Source organism: Centruroides vittatus, unplaced genomic scaffold (genome assembly GCF_030686945.1).
Source record: "Centruroides vittatus isolate TY-2023 unplaced genomic scaffold, ASM3068694v2 contig_1078, whole genome shotgun sequence".
NCBI lineage: Eukaryota > Metazoa > Arthropoda > Arachnida > Scorpiones > Buthidae > Centruroides > Centruroides vittatus.
In genome coordinates this window covers 876,368-900,821 of record NW_027120693.1, presented here as the reverse complement: position 1 = coordinate 900,821, position 24,454 = coordinate 876,368, and the positions used below count along the sequence as shown (strand labels likewise).

Sequence of the window (24,454 nt, the reverse complement as noted above, 5' to 3'; positions counted from 1 at the left end):
CTAGCATGATTATCCTCTAACTTTAGCTTGTTTTCTGCAGACACAATTAAATTAGATTCATTTTTTAAAGGGCACCTTATCCAGAAATCTGGCACTTTTAATTTTTCAAAATCTTTAAGCTGAAGAGATGAAAATGAGGAAGATGCTGAGGATAATTCTGGCTGGATATCTAGTTCCTCTGAAGAGAGAAGACAGGGTTGACCTTCTTCTTCTTGTTTGTATTATTACTTAAATTTCTGTTTGATCTTTTCCCTGGCAGTGAAACATTACTATAGTACTTTGGGTAACCTTCAAACTTAGTAGGAACTGCATCAACAGACAGTATTGGAACATCACGGGGGATAATAACTTCTCCACCATTCACAATATGTTTCCAATTTCTGATTATAAAATGTTCCTCAAAGTGTAATTCACAAACCCTATGCCAGGGCTCCAAAGTTAAGTCACTGCGTCTGATTAATTTTTCCCAATCTTTTCGACGATTGTCGTCTTTTGGTGCCAAGAAAAGAGATTTTTTCTCCTTGCAGGATCGGTACCCTGTTTTACACAATGGAACAAAACACGTACCTGATTTTGATTTTCGGGTGTTTGGTTCTTGTTTAGCCATTATTTGATTAACATTTCCTATGAATATATTTACTTTAAAAACACAAATTTAATCGCTTTCAATGTTGTTGTATGAAAGGATGCTATGTAAACAAAGCGAAAGTAGCGCTACGATTGACATCAGCGCCACTTTTTCTGTGACGTCACTAACTCGACGCAGGACCAAACGGAGGGATATAGCGCTTTCGACACTATATTTTCTAGCCACTTTACTGTCGGCTTCTTACCTGTTTCGGCAGCCATTTTGAGCGCCCTCTGTCGGATTTGGCGCTTGCCAATAAACGATTGGTTTGGAGCCCCTGTTGATCATGACTCCAGGAAATTGCCTTTTGTCCGCAGGATAATGCGCCATGACTCTACGCTTCCTAGATGTTAAACGTTATCTCCTCCGTCCGCACCAACCTCGTCGATTCATCAAAGATGATGGAGAACAGAAGAAAATCTCTGTTATAGATTCTCTCATATTGCAAATCCAGAGTTTTCTAAAATAAAATTTTTATCGTAAAGTATAATTAATTCTTGCTTTTACGACTTGGTTTCTGAAAACCGTCGTAAAGCGAGCCTCTCTATTTCACATAAATACAAAATCATAAGTTGAGATTTTATATGTTAAACATGAAGAAAGAATATACAACGATATATTGGTCTACTAAATAACTACTTAATAAAGGAACAAATACAGAAAAAACAGCACAAGCCTTCTCTGCTGCAGAACATGGAGGAGTTCAGCAAACAAAGCACGGGAAAAATCCCCAGGTGATTGAGAGGAACACCTAACAGACAGTTAAAAATATGATACTAAAATACAGTAGTTTGTACAGTTCTAATAAACTTTTTACTAGTAAAGCGGGAGTCAAAAGCGAATGGTTTTTCCCCCTTTTATTTTATATATTTAAATTTTGATTATTAATTATTTTTATTTTTAAGAAATTATAAATTTGTAAAAATACTTAAGAATATAAGTAAAATAATTTTCAAAAAATATTTATAATTGATAAAATTTTCCACGAGGGGGAGTAAAGTATTTATAATCAGCTGCGAGGCAAGGTCAATATTAGGGAAAGTCGGTTACGCTGTTTGTATATTTAGATGCTTACGCATTTTAGCACATAAATTACGTAACAAAATGTCTGCAATATATCGCGTTATAATAGGGAAAGTGGACCCACATGTTCCCAAGAAATTGGTTCCTCTCTGGAATCATCCTGCAGGCAAGATATTTTGGTCATGTGACTTGTTTAAATTTTTTTTTCAGCAAAAGATGTCGCCATGTGCGCTACCATCATTTGGACGCCATGTTTGAATTGCAAGCACCATTGCATGCAATTGTACTTTTATGCCGGTGCGCTATTCCATTATCTCTGCTTACCTATTCAAAATATAGATTTTACTTTAATATAATCGTTGAGGGTAAGTGACTTGCACAAAAATGTAGTCAAGTATGTAAAGAGATGCGATATATCAGAAGCTCGTCGTCGTCTCAAACATGGCGTCGAAGTGATGGTAGTGCTTGGAGTACTGTTTACTCTGTATTTAAGCACATTTAATTATTTTCTATCGTATTATAGGTCCAAAAACCGTTTTCTTTTGGGCTCCTGCTTTTAAATGGGTAAGCAAAAAAAAAAAAAAATTCTTACTGTACTCTTTCCAGGCTTTATAACAATGATTCTTAACCACTGTGCCATGGCACTTTAGTGTGCCGTCACTGCGAATACCCACTTCAGACAAGTAGTTCAGTTAGCTCTAACTTCCTAGGGAGTGTTTAGAAATTGTAACCAGTGTTACTGGTAACTGCCGGTAGTTACCAAAGTGTTTAGAAAATGTGACCGAAATAACGAACTGTGTCGGTTTTGATGTCACCGGTTGTCCTGCGGTACTTACCGAAGTAACCGTTGTGTGCCGCTAAATTTTTAAATGATTAAAAGTGTACTGTGATGAAAAAAAGGTTGAGAATCATTGCTTTATAACAATGACAGTTAATGCGATACAGATACAGGTTGCCGTTTAAAAATTGCGTGCAATTTTCAAATGGCAACCTGCCTTGTGTGAGATTTTAAATAAGCTGAATAAATAAAGGGTTGAAAGGTTGACTCTGGTCGTGTTAATCTTGTTTCTGTGGTTGTAATGGGTGTGTGAAGACATCAAATTTTTGGGCTTCAATTTGAAAAAATTGTAGACCTATAAATTCTCACTGTTGGCCGTCCATTGTCTTTCCTTAATCTCGAGAACAGAGTTAGATAGATGAAAATTGAGAGCGGATATGAAAACCTTAGGAGCAGGAGACCCTGATTAACTTTTGATCAGGGTCTGATCAATATATGAACTTCTGATGCAAACTGAAAGTCAATTAAAAAATTTTCCCCCGAAAGGTGTTAGATAGATGACTGGCATGACTCTACTTTTAAAGGAAAAGTATGATGTAGGGGGCAAGCCACTACTAATTTGAGGTGGAGAACATATATTTTAAATTAAATACAGGTAGGCCTTCTACAATATGGTACCTTTACAATGCGTTTTCGCTCCAACGCAAACATTTTCTTACAACGTGGTACTTTTACAACACTGTTTAGAGTATTTAGAAACGAATTATTTTTCACATAACAGAAAAATTTCAACAGATCACATAAATGCAGTGGAACTTGATGAAACAAGCTCAGATCTTGCCGAAATAAGGCCAGTCAAACATTCTCAAACAACTATAATAAGTGACGACGAGGACTGAATTTGAGCATAACATTATGTTTCTTTTTGATTTTGACTTGAAATCATAATCTTTTTAGTTTTTATATGATGTTGAATTTTATTTAAGTTTTTTATGTACATAAATTTAAAAAATGATGAAAATGTTACACCATAAAAGACAGTTTTTCAATTTTTAGAACCGAATCCCAGTTTTTGTATTAAGTTGGTGTCTTCTATAACGCGGTATTTTCAAGGAACGTATCTACCATGTTGTAGGAGGTCTACCTGTATATTAAAAATTTCGGCCTGGCTTTGTGATGATGTCACAATAAATAATTGCTTATTTGTTTTTAGTCTTCAATGTTTTAAAGTCTAAAGGTTTATTTATTATATTTAAATTTTTAATTTGCTAAGATAGTAATAGCAAAAGTAATAGATTTTCTATTTTTGCCTTTTTCTTTAAAGCTCTGTTTTGCTTTCTTAATACAAACCAAAACTCTGAGTCAATAATCAAAATTCACAGTAAGTGGGAATTGCGGGTTCGAGTCCCGCTTCAGGCCAATTCTTTTCTTCCACAATCTTCTAAATTAATTATTAAAATATTAATTTAATTATTAGCAAAAGATGACACCTAAAGCCTGGCTCTAGTGCCAAATTACTTATTATTTAATTAATACTCTTATTCTTCACACTTTCCTATCTTTCTTACTTCCTCTTCCACCTAACTTCTTCTCTTCTCTAATTTCTTCCTTCCGTTTCTTTAGGGCAAAAGTCTAATATAAAGGTCAGACAGCTCTCTACCTTCTTTAAGTAAAGTATTTAATTAATAGTAGTAGTAGTAGTAGTAGTAGTAGTAATACAGTCTGATATAATTTGGCAATTGTTTAGTTTAATAATCAAAGCCATCTCGTCCCTTAAAAATATTCGTCGTCGTATCTGTTGGTGAGCCACACAGTTTGGTGCTCATTTCCTTTGCTAAAAGAAGTGTTGAGGAAGACTAATTAGTATTTTGCAATAAACAAAAATAGCTACTGGAAAATAACTATTAAAAACAAAAAACCTTGATAATTCCAGCAAAAAAGGGGCTGTTTGAATAAGGCTGTTTAAAACAGTCGAAAACGTTTTTATTAAATATTTTTTGCTGGAATTATCAAGGTTTTTTATTTTTAATAATTAGTATTTTATGTGAGAATATTAAAAATGTAAAATATCAGCAAAATGAGCTATTATATAAAATGAATTTAGCCATCCCTATAATATAAGAAATATTGGATATTAGTTTAAAAAACTGATGATTGGATATTTGATTATCAGTTGCATAATACTGGTCAATTCCGGTATTGATATGATAATTGGTCAATCACTAATATACACTTCACGTGAAGTTTATCGGCTGGGTGATAAGAAAAAGCATCTGGGTGGGATACATGACAAAAAGGATTTGGAAAGAATGCTGCAGATCAACTCGTCTTTTCATAAGTGAGTTGATGTGGATATGTTGAGCTACTAATTCACATTGAGTGGCTGAACCATATAAATAATTGCCATGTAATTAGGATGTCATCTACATAACGATTGTAAAGTATAATATCCAGTAAAAATTTCTAGAGTTTTTTGCATTCTAGTTCCCTAATTATTAATTCACATAAGTTCCCTGAGATTGTGCTTCCCACAGGAATGCCTTGTCTTTACAAGTATGTTTATTAAATGTAAAGGATTTGTAGTATAGTGTATGATCAAAATCAGATTTGTTGTTGGTATGATTGCACTGCAGGAACAATCTGAAATAAAGTCATGTAGAGAACAGAAACTAGGCTCTATTTTAATAGATGAGTACGTGGAAACGAATAGTGAGATGTTCGTCATTTGTCAAAGTGATTTCATTTAATTGGGCTAATACCTCTTGTGGATTTTTGATAGAATATTTATATCCCTTTAAGTGCTCTGCTAGTATTTTATATATTTGCTTCTTGATGGTAAAGGTCAGAGTTGTTTGCCTGTTTGTGTGTTTCAGCAGCTGCAGTGTGTCGGGGGCATGAATAATAGTGTGCTTTAGATGTAACACTTTGGCCAACATTGTACATGATAATTTGGTGACTTTTCTCTACACCCTTTGCTAGTAATCATCGTTGACCTACTGGCATTCAGTCAATTCAGTGTACACTTTGAGACCCATAATATATGTAGCAGTCTTCAGTAGGACAACTGTTCTACTTTCCTCCACTTCAATTAGTGTTATCCAGTTATTACGGAGCCAGTCCAGATTGTCATCGATGCCCTTAACTGTTTGGTCCCTCACTAGTATTCTGTTGTTCTTTATGTTGAAGATTATGTTTCACCTGTTTACCTGAAGAATTCCTTTTGCTTATGGCTAACTTTCATTAATAAGTTTTCAATGTTCGGCACAATTTCGTCAGGGTGTAACGAAGATGATGTCAGTACAAACATTGTACTATATCTACAATGTAAAATCGAAGTGTTTGACGCAAAAAATTTCTTTTAGAATAGCAATAAAATATGTATTTGTTAAATTTGAATCTCGTTAACTTCCTTAAGAGCAATTTTGAAGCTCCGTAGCTTTTGTAATGCATAAAATTTAAGTGAGTCTATGAACAACTTTTTATTGAATAACTTCACTTTTATGGCTTTTCTAATTTTTACACATTTTCTACTCAATAATGACTTTTTACTCTTTCTACCTTGTGGTATTAAGAGGGTCTTTTGTCCGTGTCTGTCGTAGGTTCGACCAGGCCCACAATGGGGTGACTGAGCGGCACGGACGGGGCTTGACATATCTGAAACCCACCACCCACAGAAAATTTCTAGAGTTGCTTGTCCAGATTTGATCCTGGTATGGTAGTTGATGCCATAACCACCTTTGTCTTCAGGTCGACAGCTTTAGGTTGCATGAGGCCTAGGCAACACATTGCTAACTTTCATTATTACTATTGTACTATTGTTGTATCTTAAACCTAAAATTAAGCACTTATATCTGTTGAATGTAATTTGCAATTTACTAAGTAAATATTTGGGTTTGGTTCCCAAAAAAAGAAAGAAGAAAAAGCATTTTACTTTTTACAATGTTCTCTTGATCAGAATAAGTTTATAAAAGGAAGATTCTAGGTTAGGGGTGGCAAACCTGTGGCATATCTGGAGAAATCATCTGGCACATAATGTATCATACAGTTTTGGTTTATTCACGTGTTTTTTCAATCAGCTTCTTTATATTTATTATAATTAAAGCATATTCATTTTATTTCTTTAAATATTGTTGTTGTGAGTCTTAAACTTTGGTATACACAAACATTTTTTAAAGATAATTGTGATTGATATATAGCACACGGACTTGGAGGTTTGCCATCCCTGTTCCAGGTACCGGACAAAACTAAATATGGACAAATGTATATTTAGGCACACACATATATATATATATATATATATATATATATATATTTGTACTTTTTGTTTAGTAATCATTAATTTTTATTGAACTGAATTGCAACTTATGAGCGATTTTTGTTTTTAAAATAGGCATTGGTCATTGCTGGCATTGGAGATTTGGCTAGACCGGCCGAGAAGTTGAGTCCGTCACAGTCTACCGCTCTGGCTGCCACAGGTAATAACTGTATAGGTTTAATATATGTTTAATCTATAGATGTGTAAGCTCAAAATTTGGAATAACTCTCTTTTTTTTGCACATGCAAAAAGTGCAGATTTTTCTGTTGTGTATGAGTTGCTTGTTTTCTTTTTTATTCCTTTCCTTCTTTTTCAAAAGTCATTTGATTTTTAGAAAAGGAAAGCCTAAGATCATGAACATAGAAAAATCATTGAAAATTTTTATACTAGAAATTTGGATGTGAAATATTTCAAATATATAGCCATTTCAAAAAGCACAATATATAGTATATGAACCGAGGGGGTGGAAGGAAAGAAAATGCTATCTAAAGCTGAAAAAAGTGGAAGAAAAGGGTCAAAATGATCAAAAAGAAATGTAAGTAGCTAACTGATGTGTAAGATTCGCCGACTTTAAGGGGGGATACAATTAATCCTGCGTCAGGATGAGCTTAAGGAAACCCGTGTATGTTGGCGGTTGCGAAGGAGGCAAATGATGACAAGTGTTTACATGCGGAAAACCGTTTATTTGGACGAATGCATGCTTACATGGTTAGATTGTTCCAAATCTCAACGATCTTCAGAAGCGTGAGAGTTCGGCTGGTTGATCTATCCAGTCCTGGGCAGACGAGAAGGGCTGTTGGACGATGGAGAAGAGCAGTGCTACACTTAGATGTTCAGGGCGACGACACTACACACAGTCTTAATCCACAAGAGGCATGTCCATCATTCCGAAAAAACTCCTTTTGACCTTGAAGTCCCAGTTTTTATATGTTTTTGTCGTGTATTATCCACTTTGCGGATTGATCCCTCGTCCCTTTCCTCGTTTCCCGATTGGTCTCCCCTTTGTTTTCAAGCGCAAAACGAGATCATGTCGGGTCGCGGGAAAGGTCCGATTCGAGGTGTCTATTTGACACCCTTTGTCGACTATGCTCCAAGATTGTTGATAGAACCACAACACCTGCACTCATAATTTAATCCGTTGTTTGCAATTGATGTCATTTTGGAATTCTAACGATCACGCGATATTTTTCTATCTCTCCAATTTTTTCCTTTTTCTGAAATTGTTTTCCTAAGTTCAAATTTTTTCTTTGAATACTTGTGTCAAACTTATACCTCTTTATGAGTGCATGTGTCAGAGTTCTACCTTTGGATTGAACATTAATAGGTCGTTTAACATGCGTTGATGTCGTCCCGAGACTCGTTGTTTACATTTTTTGTTACGTTATTTTTGATCAAGAGTTTTTTTTCTTTCTCTCTCATATATAATTTATCATTATCTTTTTCACAACAGAATTCTGCATTTTTGCGATTTCGGACCTCGTCTGGGTCCTTACAGATGCTACTGTTCGTAAGGTAGCGATGACTCTTCTTAGCTCTCTTGTACAGACAATACAACAAAGACAAACAGTAGAAACACAAAAAACTTTGAAGATAAACTGCCAATCTAGAGAACCAAAACAAGTCTTAATATAAAAGGTTAATTTAACATATTGTATCAGAAGGTTGCGTGTTCGAATCACGTTCGGGTCACCAATGTAGTCTTTTACTGCTATTACTTGCTTCTCGTCACTGCACGCAATTAAAACGAATGAGCCGAGTCGTAACAAAAACTAAGTTTATTTTCTGCTTGCGTAACAGTTACACGACTCGACGGCGCGGCTAACACAGACCAACTGACTGTCCGAAAGGTCCCACAGGGTGAGTTTGGTCCTGTTCCAGGAAGTGATAACTCTTACCACCTGGGGTTCGTTGCGACTGTTAAGATGTGGAGGGTGACATTTCCCACAGTATATACGTATTCTACCACAAACATCAGAATAATGGTTTTTGTATAAATTTATGAAAAAGCAGTGTAGACCTTACAATAAGTGAACTGTATTAACCTGTGTTATTTTGAATTTGAGAGAGATTCTATTGTATATTAAACGTAAAATTAAGCACTTATATCTGTCAAACGTAATTTGCAATTTACTAAGTAAATATTTGGATGTGATTCCCAAAAAAAGAAAAAAACATTTTACTTTTGGCTATATGGCAGTTATATAGAATTTTTTTACATGTATCAACTGTTAAGTAAGATTCAATACTTTTAATGATCTTTCTTATCTGTGTTCTAAATGCAAACAGATCATATTTAGAACACAGATAATTTGTGATTTTTATGAGTTTATAGAACTATCCCAATACAAAATTGAAGTTTTGATTGTAATTTCCGCCAGCTCTTTTTTACAATTTAACAAAAGTAAAAATTACATTAGGAATACTAGTCGTATCTTCTTTTCTCGCCATGTCCAATCACCTGGAACAACCATTCTCCGCTGCAGAGATGACCTTTCTTTGTAGGCTACGACTCTTGTGATGTAATTTTTACTTTGTTAAATTGTAATTTCCGCCATCCTTTTTTTACAAAAAAAATGTTATAATTTTAATTGTGTTGGGATGTCACCTGTGGACATTTTAGACTGTTTTACATATTTGTGCAGAGTTGTAGCCTACAAAGAAAGGTCATCTCTGCAGTGGAGAATGGTTATTCCAGGTGATTGGATGTGGCGAGAAAGGAAGATACGACTAATATTCGTAATGTAATTTTTACTTTGTTAAGTTGAATTTTTGATATCGATTCTATATTTTCCCAAATAAAGATTAGCATTATGTGCATTATATGCAGTCCTCCAAAAAGAATGCTACCATTTTAAATTACTGTAATTATTACTCTAGAATTATGCAACGTATGCCGGTCGATGGAATAACTGTCCGAGTGTCGTCTCCCGTCTGTGTTCAAATGTGTTTTGTCTACTGCCTCTTGGAATAGCTGTAAAAAAAACCTGCAGATTCCTTCTGTCTGGTTAAATTTCTGATTTTCTGTTTTAATATATTTTCAATAATAGGCAATGATTTGTTATGATGAATGGAAGAGAATAATCTTCTTGTCTCATTCATTAATGTTTATCCTTTATATATGTGTTGTGAACGAATGAATGTTTGAAATAGAATAATTCTTTGTAAAATTACATGTTACTCTACTCAGATTTTTTACGTGACATGCAACTTACGTAAATTTGCAGTTATGTAACTCAGGGTATTACTGTATTATGGTTCCTTTTGGCTGTCGGAATACAGAAGTTGATTTATTATATATACAAAATTATAAAAGTCTGTACATACACACGTACAAATTAATAAAAAAAACTATCCTAATCCACATTATTAAATAGAAACTATGAAACCATTCAAGTTTTGCTTTTGTTAAAAAGTGGTATTTAAGAATCCAAGCACCAGTTAGTTTATAATTATTCATAGATTCAAACGGAGATTGTGTTTTGGGCAGATGGCAACATCCCACTAAGCTCTGAGACAGTTATGGTACATTTGTTGCAAAAACAATATGCCTAACGTGCCCCACCGAAACCATACCAACGGTTAAAGCAGAAAGGGTGTGACGGAGGCTGGGAGGAGAGTTCCATCGCAGAATGTTACAAAAGAATTTGGGACAAGCTCTGCCAATTTATGATCAAAAACTTCCAGAATCTTTTGAAGTGCATGAAAACAAAAATTTGAAAGGCAGAAGACTGATTTTGTTCAGCTTGTATTTCAGTCTGCAGTTTAAGTCATAGGACACATATTTACCAAAAAATTTCAAGCATAGTTCATATTTTTTGACAAAATTCCAATAAATTTGACCCAATTTTCTACTGTCTTTCAAAAATGGGCCATATAAAAGTTTAATTGTTATCAGAGTGAGTACGTCGCGTTCCCGAATCTCTTCGTCACTCGAGAAAATGCTCGTTAACCAAATATTATTTTAAAGGTTAAAAAAAGTGACAGTTTCGTACCAGATATGGGCCGCGTGATGGTCGTTTCAAATTTTTAAAAATATGTAAGAGTACGACGACGTACGCCTAATTTTATAGATACATTTATTTGGTGCAGTAACTAGGAATCTGTTCACGTGGAATAAAATTTAAAGGTTTAATATAAACTTAAATTGATTTAACATAATTCTTCTAAGAAGAGAAAAATTTAAAGTTATCAAAATATCAACTTTTAAAGTGAAAGAACAAATATACAGAAAAACCCACAAGCTTTTTGGCATTTTAAGTTTCCCAAGTTCAAAAACAAAAATCTTGGGTGGGGTCATTTTTTGACCAATTGCCATACTTTACTTTCCCTCCTATATATATATATCCTCCTATATATATATATATATATAGCAGTTGGAAAAGTGAAATAAAGGGTGTCTAAATTACTGTGAGGATATTGCATACAACAACCAATTGTTGTATGTTCTATGTTTCCACTTTGCTGTAGTTGGCATTGCTGTTTGCTCGCAGATGTTCTGAGCCCATTCAAATTTTAGCGAGAGTGCAGGTCCATTTTGGCCAAGTGATAATGACATCGACGATCGAGCAACAAATATTCCTGGTGGAGTGTGTTCTGTATTTAATTGGGGATGTATTGCAACAAAGATTCTCCCGGCAATTTCCAGTCGCACGAGTACCTCGCCATAATGCAGTGTGAAATTTGATTGCCAAATTCTACAAAACGGGCAGTGTTGCAGAAACTTCCCAGGTAGGCCCTCAATTCTGTTTCCGGCATCTGCTGCGGGAGAAACTTTAATATTGTACGTAAAATTTTGTTTTCGTCAAAACTTTATCCGAACGTTTCCTACTGCTCAGTAACTTTTTAGATGCCCTGCACTTATAGATATTAAAAATCTTAATTGTCCTGTTCAAGTTTGTGCAAAATGTAAACATCATAACTTTGTAATTCTAGTTTTTAATTAATTTTATTACTAAAGCTGTAGTTGTAAATTAACAGACACTTTAATGATCAGAACATTGTTTGTATTATATAATAATTATATCTGAATACAGAAAACAAATATATGTAATCGAATAACTTGACGTAATTTGTTTCCACAGGACTAATCTGGTCGAGATATTCGATGGTCATTATTCCCAAGAATTGGAGTTTGTTTAGTGTAAATGTCTTTGTTGCTCTGACTGGACTATACCAATTATACAGAATATTCGAGTGAGTTATTTATTATTATTATTATTATTATTATTATTAATTTAATAGAGAAAATAGAGAATTTAAACAATCGATTGCAAATATGCAAGCGTACGTCGCAATTTGTTTCGATGAATTAGCTTCTTGTAATATTTACTTCTGCAGATAATATACTGTAATGTGTAAATCATGATTAAAAAGATATTTGAGAAGATTCTGAAATACATTTAATGTTTTTCGAATTCTTGATGCAGACACCAGTATTTAGAGCATTCTTTTTGGATGAAAAATGCTCGATCGATTGAAAATTAAACACTTGTCTTAGTTTTTACGATTCTGTTTAACTATAAGGAACCCTTCGGATAACCAATAAAGTATTCTCTGTATAATTCCATAAGGATTTGTAATCTGATCATAAATCAAGCTTGAATCGGTACTTTGCCATGAAATTAAGTCATTGCAATCCAGAAATAGGGTCAAATAGGGAACAAAACTGAAGCTAACATGGCTTATAGTGCATTTGTCATCCAAAATTGGTAGAGTGCGCTACCGTACGACAACGTGAAATGTTTATTTTTAGGGTAAAAACATAAAGTCCACATCGATTTGGAACACATTTCAAACTGTTTAGTGTTATCGGCAGGAAATGTAATGACATTTGTGGGGATTACAATAAACACAGGACTAATTAATAACACAAGTTTAAATCTCTGTTGCACTTCAATACATATTTTAAAATGGAGTTCTAATTTAAAAATTCTTAACCATTTTGTATTGCACTGTGTATACAATAACCAATTGGTGTCTTTGCAGTTAATCACTTTTTCCTTAAGGCCAGTTTGTAAATTTCTTGTTGCTCTCTGCTTTGGAGTAGATTTGAGATTGTCTACTTTCTTACCATCTATACAGGTTGTCAAAACTATCTGGGAATAATTCACAGAGAAAGCCTGCTGTCGTGCATCCTTTTGAATCAGCAATTAGAATTTTGGAATGGGTTTGGATAACTTCAACAGCAATTAGTATTGCTTTACATTATGTCTAGAACAGTAAGTCCAAGAAGTGTGCCCAATGTCGGCATAAATAATGCATTTATTGAGACATATTTTGCCGCTGCTCAAAAGTTTGTGGCGTCATAAATTTTGATGCCGTTTGTTTCACTCTTCCACATTGAAAAAAGGGAAACTTTATTTGTTTCCTCGGACGAACAGACAAACGTTGTACAGGACAGGATTGGGTAAAGCATGGGGTCATACCATTCTTGACCAAAAACTGCCAAACATTCAGTGCAGTATGGGCAAGAGCATTGTAATGGTAGAAAATTCAACATCTGTTTGCCAAGACTTGACACATTCTTTCCACAAATCTTGATGCAACATTCTCAAAACTTCTAGATAAAAATTTTGGTTAGTTGTTTGACCCCGAGGAACAAATTCCAAATACATAATCCATCCCACATTAAAGAAACAGATGGGAAAATGTGTGAAAAGATCTGCAAAACATATCCTCTTACTACAATGTCATCTGGTAAACTGATGCAAATGGATTCATTGAACACTCACCTGGTCAGGAATCTTGTTCTAGAAGGAGCCCACCATCCAGAAGAGAATTTGTTCTTTCGGGTCCCCCCTTGTATATTCTGCAATTATATTTTGTTTCATTATTCTGTATAATGAAAGAGCAAAAAAAATTATGGAAATGCTTTTTTGTCTTCCCGAGACGAGGAAGGAAGAAGTGTCACCCGACAGAGTGGACCTTTATTTTGGTATTCTTCTCTGTGTTAATTTTAACAAGTTATACATAGTGAGGCAGAAAAGAACTTTGTCACTTGGCGGAGTGCACCTTTATTTCAGTGTTCCCAAACTGTGTGAAAACATGCAAACCACAGAGATATCATTTCTTCTATTCTATTATTTTCAGGATATCTCAATGGAATGTTTGATGATAAAACAATTAAATTGTACTTTTGTCCTGGATTTTTTTAATATTAATTTTCTAAAATTTACTCTTCATAACTTAATCCGCAATTATAAATAATGGACAAGCTACTTTATCTCTCTAAATAATGAATATGTTTTATGCTTATACTTGGTATGTAATCACTTGGACAATAACAATCCATACACAATGCTGTAGATTTTTACAGGAAAAAATTGGACGTGTTTTAGTTGTGTGTTAAACATTATATAGAACATTTTCCACTCTTTTATATCATCCAACTTTAAAATTTAATTAACATGTAGTCAAATACGTGTGTGCGACTAAATCCGAGTTTAATAACTCAGATTTAGTCGCACACTCTTATTTGACTTCATGTTAATTAAATTTTAAAGTTGGATGAATTAAAATAAAATCTTTGAGAAAGTATTTTCAGTAACATTAGTAAAAATTTACACATGTGTAGATTTATCCTTGGGAACAATACACTAACAATATTATTGAACATCTGTTGTAGGCTATCAAAATATTTTTTATCACATGTCAATGATCGAGAAGCCTTGTGAGATGGGACACCAGTTTTGTTATGGTATTATTTTCAGATTTGAATTCGGTGGAAATTTGAGGCAAATTGATAAAAATTGTTTGTTCGAAGAAAAAATAACTATTTTATGAGTAAAGATTACAAATGTTTTATTTAGATTTCAAAATAAAATTATGTATTTTCATTTTATTAATAATCAATTTCATTTGCAGTTACAGACGAAGTTTATCTACAGCAGCCGTAGTAGAAAAGTAAAGCTCAAACTTTGTGTAGTGACGAACATTTTTAGTCAATTCTGTAGAGAGAATATTGTTGTTATTTTAATTTAAAGATTTGTATAAAAGGAGAAAAAATGATTTCACTTAATAAATGTTGAAGTTCAAATTTTCATGCGAAGGAAGGTTCGTAATTTACATAACAATTAAATTTGTTTCCTAAATTTTTTTTGTGGTTTATTTTCAGTGAACACTTCTTCACTCCCAGTAATTTATGAGCTAGTTCTTCCATAACTGCACCTGGAATAACAATGAAAAATTGGTGTTTAGATTTTAAACATGAGGAGGGCAAAAAAAAAAAAGAACTTGTCAACATAATAGCGAGGTTGTGGCCAAAGTTTTAATTATTAATGCGAAAACGTGTACGTCGAACGTTCGGCGCCACTTTCCTGTAAGCCTAGAAGTTTGGCAATGGCATTTGGAATGTCGAGCATGATTCCACTGACTTTCCAAATGCCGTTGTCAAACTTCTAGGTTTACAGGAAAGTGCCACCGAATGTTCGACACACACATTTTCGTGTTTAAAACTTTAGCCTCAACCTCACTAATAATACAAACTTGTTCTATTAATAATTAATTCATTAGCATAATTTATTTAATGCAATATTATTATTATTAACTTGTATGACATAGTAACTAATTCCTTCATACTGTTTTCTAAATCATATCTGCATACTTGAAAAATTCCATAACTATGTACAGTACATACCATCAAACCAAATCGTATTGGCAATATGTACCCTTTGACAGTTTTAAAATCTACAGCATAATATTTTTGATAAACAAAATGAATAAATGTAAAACAGGGTCTATTATATTTCAAGAATTTTTTTGTGGTCCTCCTTTCGTCTTGAGATTGTCCACTGGTACATGTTTGCTAGCAAATGAAGGCAATTTTCTAATGTATTTATTTGCTCTAAGAATATTGTATACTATTTTAGTATAGTCTTTCATTAGAAATATGGAAAGCATGCACTTTTCAATTAATTTGTTATTCGTCATACAAAGTCAAAAGTAATGTCAAATCATTATTTAAAGCATTCTATAATAAATCTCAAACATTACTGATTTCTGTTGATTCTGAAAGCAGAGGTCACACTGCCTGTCCCAAAATTTACAGTTTGTGAAAATTATATCTGTCTGGCAATTGGAGTGGCAAATAGCCAGAGTAGTCCAGAGAAAAAAAAGTCACTCAGTGAAAAAGGAGCATCACAGAACATGAATCAGTCTTGATCAGATAATAGTAAAATTGTATTATATTCATGTTTACAACACATTTTCAATTGAAAATTTATATAGTTACATAAACTATTTCTTAGAAATTAACCTTTTTGAAGCAGAGGTCATATAAATGAAAGTGTTATAAACAGTAAAAGTTGAGAAACTCTTCCATAAAAGCTTTGCATTTTTTATAGTGTCCGTCATCCTTTCATTTCAGGTTGGTAGAAAAAGTGTGATGCTGTGTCGAACAAAGAAATCATTACAAACATTTATAGGAAAAGAGGATTTTAAAATAGACCATTGGTTCCCAAACTTTTTCGATCCACCACCCCCTTTGTTCCATAAAGTTATACCCAACGCCCCCTAACCCATCAGTGACCCCAACTTTTGCCTTTGGTCACCGTTCAGTACCCTGCCACCAGCGCCCTTCTAGATTTACTCACCGCCCACAGGGGGTGGTATCGCCCACTTTGAGAACCCCTGGAATAGACAATTTTTGAAGGCTATTAAAAATTTTCCACAGACAATCTCTTGTATTACAATTATAATCGAATCCAAGACAAATTTTTGTACATTACTGTTCTACCATTACCATTTCATTCGATATCTAAAACTGGATTGTCTTATTAAATGATGGTGGCTTGTGTGTCAAATATGTCAAATATATCAAATACTGATTTGTATTAATCTAATAATAGAATAATCTAAAACTATAACATTTTATGCTTACCCGTGCAAAGAATGATCTTGTCTTTAGCAAGAAATTTAATCGTTTCGGCCATGTTACTCAGGCACTCTTCGGACAGGTATGGCGGATCTGCCAGCACCACGTCAAAGGCGGTCTCCAGTAGTCTGTCCAGGTCTAGGGGACTCTTGTAATCGTAGAAAAGAAAATCGTCTCCGTACGTGCCAAATCTTTTGTCGTATTCCAGGAGACGTAACTGTAACTGTAGTTTACCATCGTTCAATGAACGTAATTTTTTGTACACGGTCGGGCAAGAGATACACGCAATTCTGAAAATACAAAAATTCAAGTAAAATTTTACACACTCATTTATCATCATAGAATACTAACTAATTTGCTAAATATTCAATATTTTTTGAACTTGAGGACTGGATAGACATGCAAGGATAGACCCAGTCAAAGCCGAGAAATTTGCCTCGAATGCTTTGTCCAGTTGTTTGTCACTAATATTTTTGTTTCGTATGCATATAATGGCTCTAAAGAAATCGGCCAGAGGCCTCAAAGATGCTTAATGGCTCCGATTCAAGTGTATCTATCGCTTACGATTGTTGTTGTTTATTGTTGCGATTTCTGTATTTTTCCTATCGACAATATCTAAGCATATAACTTTCTTCGATATTTTGATGTCATTATGATCTTTAACATTTTAATAACCTTGTATAATACATTCTAAGATAAAAAATTTTATTTAAAATTCAAATAGTTTACTATAAAATGATGTTACTGAAGAATGTGGAGATTCCTAATAAGTCACTCATAATTCTTTTTCTAGTGAAGGCAATTGCAAAAATGGCGTTTATGTGGTGCCTTTTTCAATCATGAAATTTATAAGAGTAATTAGTCTAATTTACAATTTAGACAACCTGGATTATACTTATAGATTTGTATTGTTTGTAAAACAATTTATCTAATTAACGTCACTTGCAGACATAACAGAGCCTTTATAAAACAGATGCAAAATTACCATATCGGCCCATCATTTTTCCAAAAATGGCAATTTGAATTCATCGTCTATCTTTGATGATAAGATAATTTTTGATGTAGAGTGATCGAAAAGTTTCTTCACAACATTATGGGTCCTAAAATTCTGACAGCATATTCTCAAAATGTTAGAATGGCCACTACTGCAGCCAATAAACATTCAAGTCTATATTATTCTAGTGTTGCAGAATTATATATTTGTGAATATTGTGTATGTAGTATCTTTGTGGAGTAGTCGGAATACGCTTTACGGCAGTTTTCTGTGCAATAATTCAGACGTTATAAAATTTGCCGGAAAGGAAAATCAGAATTGTCACTCAATTCAATTACATTAACAGATTAATCAGACATTTAATTTATTTATTTAGTATACCGTTGTATACTAAATTAATTATTGAATTAGATTTAAATTGAAGACTAAAAACTCATCTTCAATAATTATATCATAAATACTGTAAGATAAAGATCCTAATCAAAAATATTCATCCTTTGTTTCATGTATGGAGTTAAACTATATAAAATAAATCTACAATTTGTTGGGTGACTAACTTGCCATTGTCTCCTGCCAATGCGATGGCTTCTTTTGCCAGAATTTCGGCCGTCGTCTCATCATACCAAAACTGGCTGAGTTGCTGAAAAGATCAGAAATTAACAAAAATTTTTACAAATATTTAAATAACTTAGTTTCAGTATTTATTTTCATTTTCCGAATTTATGATTTATGACAGCCAAAGAAATTCAATTCTAAATAAAAAATTAAAAAGACGGCAACTTCATTATTAATTAACGATAAAGTAACAGCTGTATTTTTTTTTAATCTAAATTAAATTAAATCAAATTATTATAATTAATTAACCAAACTTTGCATACTTCAACAAAATCTGTCATTGTATATAAACTGTAGAAGAACCTTAGTACAGATAGAATTTCTTCCAAAATCAATATTTGTCTGTTAGAAATTTATATTTTACTCATTCTTACACAAATTTTAAAAAATACCCAATTTTATACCTTTATGCTTTGTGTCTTCGGAGAAATAATGACGACTTCGTTGGCATTAATTAAAAACAATTTTTTCCATTGTGACAAGTTACAACAATGTATGAAGCATTTGGACTGACTGTTGGCAATCTATGCATAGGTTTAATCACTGTTGAGACCAAAGCAGAGTAAACTATGCTCTGCTGGATGGTTACACCAGTCCTTTAGAGTGGATACCATAGAAAATGTTTAATAAATTCGTGTGGAACTTGCCTTAGAACACTTCCATATTTACAATAGCTAAATTTAACTATCCTCAAGATACTTCGAATCTCTGTTCCTTAAGCGACGATCCTCCCGAAGACTTCTCGAACTGTTTACGAATCCTCGGATCGAGTGACTTTGTAGATCTAGAATTGAATATACTGGAACATTTCAGGTGACAATATGCATAATGTAACGAGTTAAGTAAGAAAAGTAGAAAACTCCGTAGTTAATCGAATGTTAACCTCCAACCACCAAAAGAAGGTTTATTGCATGCGGTAATAGACGCAAGTGTTTAATTATGCGAGAAGAAATACTTTTCACATTTTCTTCCATCCAGTTAATTGTTAGTGAATGTTCAGTGACCAAACCTTTGACCAGAAAGCAAATTCATTAGCCACAGACTAGTTTTCTTAAATGCGATTAACCAAGTCTAAAGATAATTACGTTTTCAAAATGACATCAGCAACTTTACTTCATTGGCTACCTCATACCATGCTTTAGGTGAGGTTTTGTGAAAGATTCAATGTTCATACCCTCTCGTCTGCCCATTATTTTGTTTGTGTGACGTGTCCTCTTAATTCTTGAAATCATTAAGACTGACAAAAATATGGCTGTGGAGAAAGTGTGGCACAATTTTGATTAATATGTTTATGTTTAAATGTAACCCTTGCGCGCGCACACAGAAATTTATTGAAGGACTAATATACTATTAGAAACTTAAAATGATATTTGTGCTTTTATTTATATAATGTCATGGAAATGGTGTAGTTGATTTGAAATAAAATGTCAAAGTTGTTTATGTCATTTTGACTCATCCCTTGTGTTTAATTACAAATTAAATCATTTTGATATGCCTTCAGAAAATAACAAATTTATACCCAATCTTCTTCGATTTCTTTCTTCTCCCACTTCATCTCTTCGGTCATTTTTGAAGTTCTCTCTTCGTAAAATTCGTACAACGCTCGTAGAGTCTCTGCCGAAAGCTGCGGAATGTCGTCGTCATCTTCCTAAAAAGAATATATATGAAAAAAATTATTACGCTAAGAACTTATGATGATCAGCAAATACTTTAAAATATAAAATCCATTTTATAAACAAAGCTTTGACAAATATATATAGCACACTAACCTCATGAAGCTTTGCAAATATTTTTAACATACCACAAACATTTTTTTGTCCACATTAGGACCTTCTTCAGGTGTAGTTCTATTAGAGAAAATGTTTTATGGTGCGATTCCATTCTGTTCCATTTCCGACGTGTTCTAATTTCCTTTTAAATTGCTAACAATGTGTGCCTGAGTCAGCAGCTATAACATTGAGTCATACATAGAATGCCACTTCCAAGAGTTGTTTTTAGTCTTTAAAATTGACTGAAAGGCCTTGACGTTCCGCTTTAAAAATTTCTAATGCCTCCAAATTCCCAAGTTGGTGTATATGATGAGTTTGCTGGATCATGGTTGCCTTTTATAATCCGGAAATGGAATAGAATGGAATCGTACCAAAAAAATTTCCTTCTAATTCTACTACACCTAAAGAAGATCCTAAGGTGGACCAAAAACATTCGTGGTACGTTAAAAATATTTGCAAAGCTTCAGAAAGTTATTTTAAGTATATATATCACACACTAAATAATAAATGTAAGAACATAAATTTTGCACATATAATAATATACCTATGAACACAATTCCCACTTCCCACAGATGGTCACGACACTGCAAGGGACATTAATGGAATAATATGTAGTAATGTAGAATCCAATATGGACTCTTCGTGGTTTTCCTTAGTCAATTTGGGGCTGCAATATCCCATTTTGTTTCTGTTTGCTATCCAATTATGGATGAACCTAGTTCACTATTAAGGGATGGACAACCCGTAATGATAAATGGGAGAAACTACGATTTACCGCATAGCTTTACGCTGTGCTAGTGCTTTGTGTCAACAAATTCAAGTCTATAGATCAACTATGCTTTAAAATTTGTATTAATTTATTTTTTGGTATTAATTTGCCTATTTTTTAAAATTGTACATTGCTACATATTATTACATGATATACATTATTTTAGGATCTTTAAACAATTGTGTAGTCCTTTTTAATAATTTGTTTTTTGAATTTTTAGAAAACGGTATGTTTTCATTGCTCGCATTTTACGATTTTATATACTACAGATTACAAGGCTGGCAGTAGCCACGTAATCCATTAGTATATACTTACAGGCCAACCTAACTCGGAACAGAATTATCTAAGTTACAAAGAATGTAGTCTGATGTTTTGAGTGAGGCAAGCACAAAAAAATGAGTAAAAGTGCAATAAATTGAGAATCATTTTTTAAAACTTTGAATTGTATTACAATGAAACACAATGAAAAATGTCGAATAGACAATTGAAAATTTCTACTTATTTGTATGATAAGCTCACAGGAAAGCAAATTATTTATGAGAAAATTCTAGATAATTTCAAAAAATGTCCTTTCCGTGCTGCGCAAACTTCCTTAAACATTAACAAAGTCGATCCCTCTTTACAGTTTCCCATCCAAAATTATATAAAAACACTAAGATTCTTCTCTGCATCCAGATCTTTTAAAAATTGCATAATGATAAAAAACAAAGTCTTTAAAATGTACATCCAAATATACAAGGAGACTCTGAAATCATCTTTTTCTGCCTTCAAAGACGATTCGGCAGTCTTAGCGTGGTCTTTTCATACCCCGGTGAAGTCGAGGAAGAGTCTGTACAGTTCGGTCTCTTTCGAGAAAGATAATAAAAAGACTCCAAATTATTTTTGCATTTGTCTTTGAATTTTCTTAGTAGGTTTTTGCACCACAAGAATACAAGTAAAGTCATCCTTTCTACTGACTTCCTGACCTTTCCCAAATTACGGGGAGGATACGTTAAGAAGACTACAAACTACTTTTGTGTACATTTTCAAATTACACGCACAAAAAGTGAGAGGAGTTCACTCTACTATAACTTAATTTTGTTCCCTCAGAGCAAGAAGGGCAAAAGGCTAAAGCACCTCAACCTAAAAAGTGCATTACACATCCTGTAAGAAGTTACTTTAGTAGTCCGTCTCCAAGAAAAAATGGCAGACGTTGCCCAAAAAGGTCCAGTCCGGCGGAAAAAGTTGCCGGAACGAACCGCTGCAAATGAGTGAGTGCACGGCCATTCATTCTATTAATTTACGTGTATATTAGAGTCCTTTTCGGTTTTCCGGCATCTTTAAAAATAATTTTTGGCAGGAAAGAGCCTACGGAGCTAAGTCGACTTCAATACAGTTTCATCATACTCTCGTGAGTGAAGGTATAGAGACTAAATTTGTGTTAACTTAAAATGTAGACAACTTAAAGGCAGAGTTTCCATTCTAAATCTTTGCTTTTAACTGTTAAAATTGAAGGAAAAGTAATTTTATGTTGACTGGACGTAATAAAACTCCCATTTTATATAAAATTTATGTACATTGAGAATATAAAAATGCTAATGCTTAGAGAAGCTATTAAGGTTTTTTTTTATAAGCTGATAGAACCAGAACAACTTTTTTCCCTGCTTAGTTTCCAGTTTCTGCTTATCGTAATTGCAGTGATTAATATTTATGAGCCATTGCCTCAGGGGATTTTTACTATAAAACGATTATCTCATAAAGGTATACGCAATTTGCACGGTTAAATAAGGAAAAATTACAACTTTTACTGCAGTTTCAAAAATAAATTAATTATAAAAGAAAAACGAGTCAATAATTTCTGTTGTCCGCCATGACGGAAGCGCGTGCGCCGGATGTTGCGTGTCGCCTTCGCATTTAATTACCGAAGCCGCGGTAAAACTGAATCTTTTTCCACTGCCGGTATTTACTTAATGATTGTAGCGGTGTACGAAAAACAAAATATTACAAAATAAAACGGAGGAAAAAAGATAATAAAACCGAAACTTCCGAAATCGCTGAGGAGCGCGCGTGTATGGACGCGACGCGCCCCCACGCAACTACGATCATCACCTTAACAATTATGTTCATTTAAATAAAAATAAAATTCCCGACTTTAAATATTGTCTAAATTCAAATTCGTTTAAATTAAAGTAACAGAATCGAGACCTTATAATAATTTTTGCGTAACTTACCATTGATAATGCCGATTCAAAAGCAACATAACACAACCGTACTTATGGAGGCGGCCATCTTTAATCCAATCGATTGTAATTATTCATAAACACGCTTCGAGTAAAAAATAATTTTAAAAAATTTATTAAATTAATAATACGGTAAATTTTTTTTAAAAAAATAATAAATTATTAATACGTTTTTTACTATTACTATCAAAACATTATTTTGGAAATAATATATTTAACTACGCAGATTGTGCCTCCGCCATTTTTAAATATGTCTCCAGTATACTTCGTGACTATTTTTTAAAAATTAATCTTCAATTAATTCATAATATCGAATATAAAATATTCTCTATACTGATACCTTTTTCGGTAGACTGAAACATTTTTCGGGGATTGATGCGTCGGGCTCCGTCGTGTCTTACGGACTTCACTATATGATTAAAGATTTTTTCACTTTCCGAGTGATGAAAATTGTCGAAAAATATGGCAAATAAATTCGAGAAGGGCAGAATGGACACCGAGCACAAACAACTTTCTATGTAATGTTAATATTTTATATTATTAATAATAATAAATAAATTTGTGTGTGGCTCCATCTGTTACGAGATTTTCTTATAAAACATTTCTATATTTTTAATTATTATAAAATGGCAAAAGACTTAATTGGACAAAATACTTAGATCCATAAGTGTTTCTGCTGCCATCTACTGACTGCAATCCTATTTAAATTGAAAGATAATTAACTTTGTAACTCACTTCGCATCGTTCCCTCCTAGTAGCATCATGGCTCCAGTAGTGGGTTATTGGAATCTTCGAGGATTGGCCGAATCGATCCGTTACTTGTTACATTACACGGGAACGGAATTCGAAGACAAGAGGTACCATTTTGGCCCTCCACCCGGATACGATCGATCGGAATGGCTACGAGAGAAGTTCAGTTTGGACCTGGATTTTCCGAATTTGCCATATTACATCGACGGCGAAGTCAGATTAACTCAGAGTACCGCAATTCTTAGATATTTGGGAAAGAAACACGGGCTAGTCGTCAGGAGCGAGCGCGAAGTACTGATGCAGGATATGGTAGAACAGCAAGCGCTAGATCTTCGCACCCATTTCTTTAATTTGATATGTTTTAAATTCGAAGAAAGGAAAGAGGAATACCTGAAAAATCTTCCGGATCAACTGAAACTATTCTCCAAATATCTGGATAACAAAGAATGGATGATTGGTAATAAACTGACTTACGTCGATTTCCTTTTGTACGATGTTCTGGATTTCCATCGTCTGTTGAAGGAAGATTGTTTGGAAGCTTTTTTTAATTTGAAGGAATACCTCAAACGATTCGAAAGTCTTCCGGGTGTATCCAAATACATGAAATCTAAGAATTACGTCAAGTGGCCCATAGTTGGACCTTTAGCTTCTTTCGGTAGTAAATAAAAACATTGTATATTATAATATTTTTAAATAATGAATAAATTTTTGAATATTTGATAA

General features: G+C 33.5%; 2 protein-coding genes and 1 pseudogene across 5 annotated transcripts; 2 read left to right on the top strand and 1 right to left on the bottom strand.

Moving 5' to 3' along the window:
- Positions 1 to 1,616: 1,616 nt before the first annotated feature.
- Positions 1,617 to 14,783, top strand: LOC136974091 (mitochondrial pyruvate carrier 2-like). Its single transcript, XM_067268890.1, has 5 exons — positions 1,617 to 1,817; positions 2,175 to 2,215; positions 6,820 to 6,904; positions 11,826 to 11,937; positions 14,608 to 14,783. The coding sequence occupies exons 1-5, from the start codon at positions 1,733 to 1,735 to the stop codon at positions 14,648 to 14,650; spliced, it is 366 nt and encodes a 121-aa protein (XP_067124991.1). The 5' UTR covers positions 1,617 to 1,732; the 3' UTR covers positions 14,651 to 14,783.
- Positions 14,519 to 23,797, bottom strand: LOC136974072 (EEF1A lysine methyltransferase 1). Of its 4 annotated transcripts, none has more exons than XM_067268867.1 (5): positions 23,717 to 23,797; positions 19,744 to 19,872; positions 18,167 to 18,249; positions 16,622 to 16,905; positions 14,519 to 14,910 (listed from the first exon to the last, which is right to left on the bottom strand). In XM_067268867.1, exons 2-5 carry the CDS (start codon positions 19,789 to 19,791, stop codon positions 14,783 to 14,785), a joined length of 543 nt encoding a protein of 180 aa, XP_067124968.1. In that variant the 5' UTR covers positions 19,792 to 19,872; positions 23,717 to 23,797; the 3' UTR covers positions 14,519 to 14,782. The 4 variants fall into 4 exon arrangements, with proteins under 4 accessions (XP_067124968.1, XP_067124951.1, XP_067124960.1 ...); XM_067268850.1 differs by lacking the exon at positions 23,717 to 23,797 and adding an exon at positions 23,015 to 23,092 and having other exon boundaries at positions 19,744 to 19,868; XM_067268859.1 differs by lacking the exon at positions 23,717 to 23,797 and adding an exon at positions 22,973 to 23,073.
- On the top strand, positions 23,744 to 24,454 carry LOC136974066 (glutathione S-transferase Mu 2 pseudogene; annotated as a pseudogene).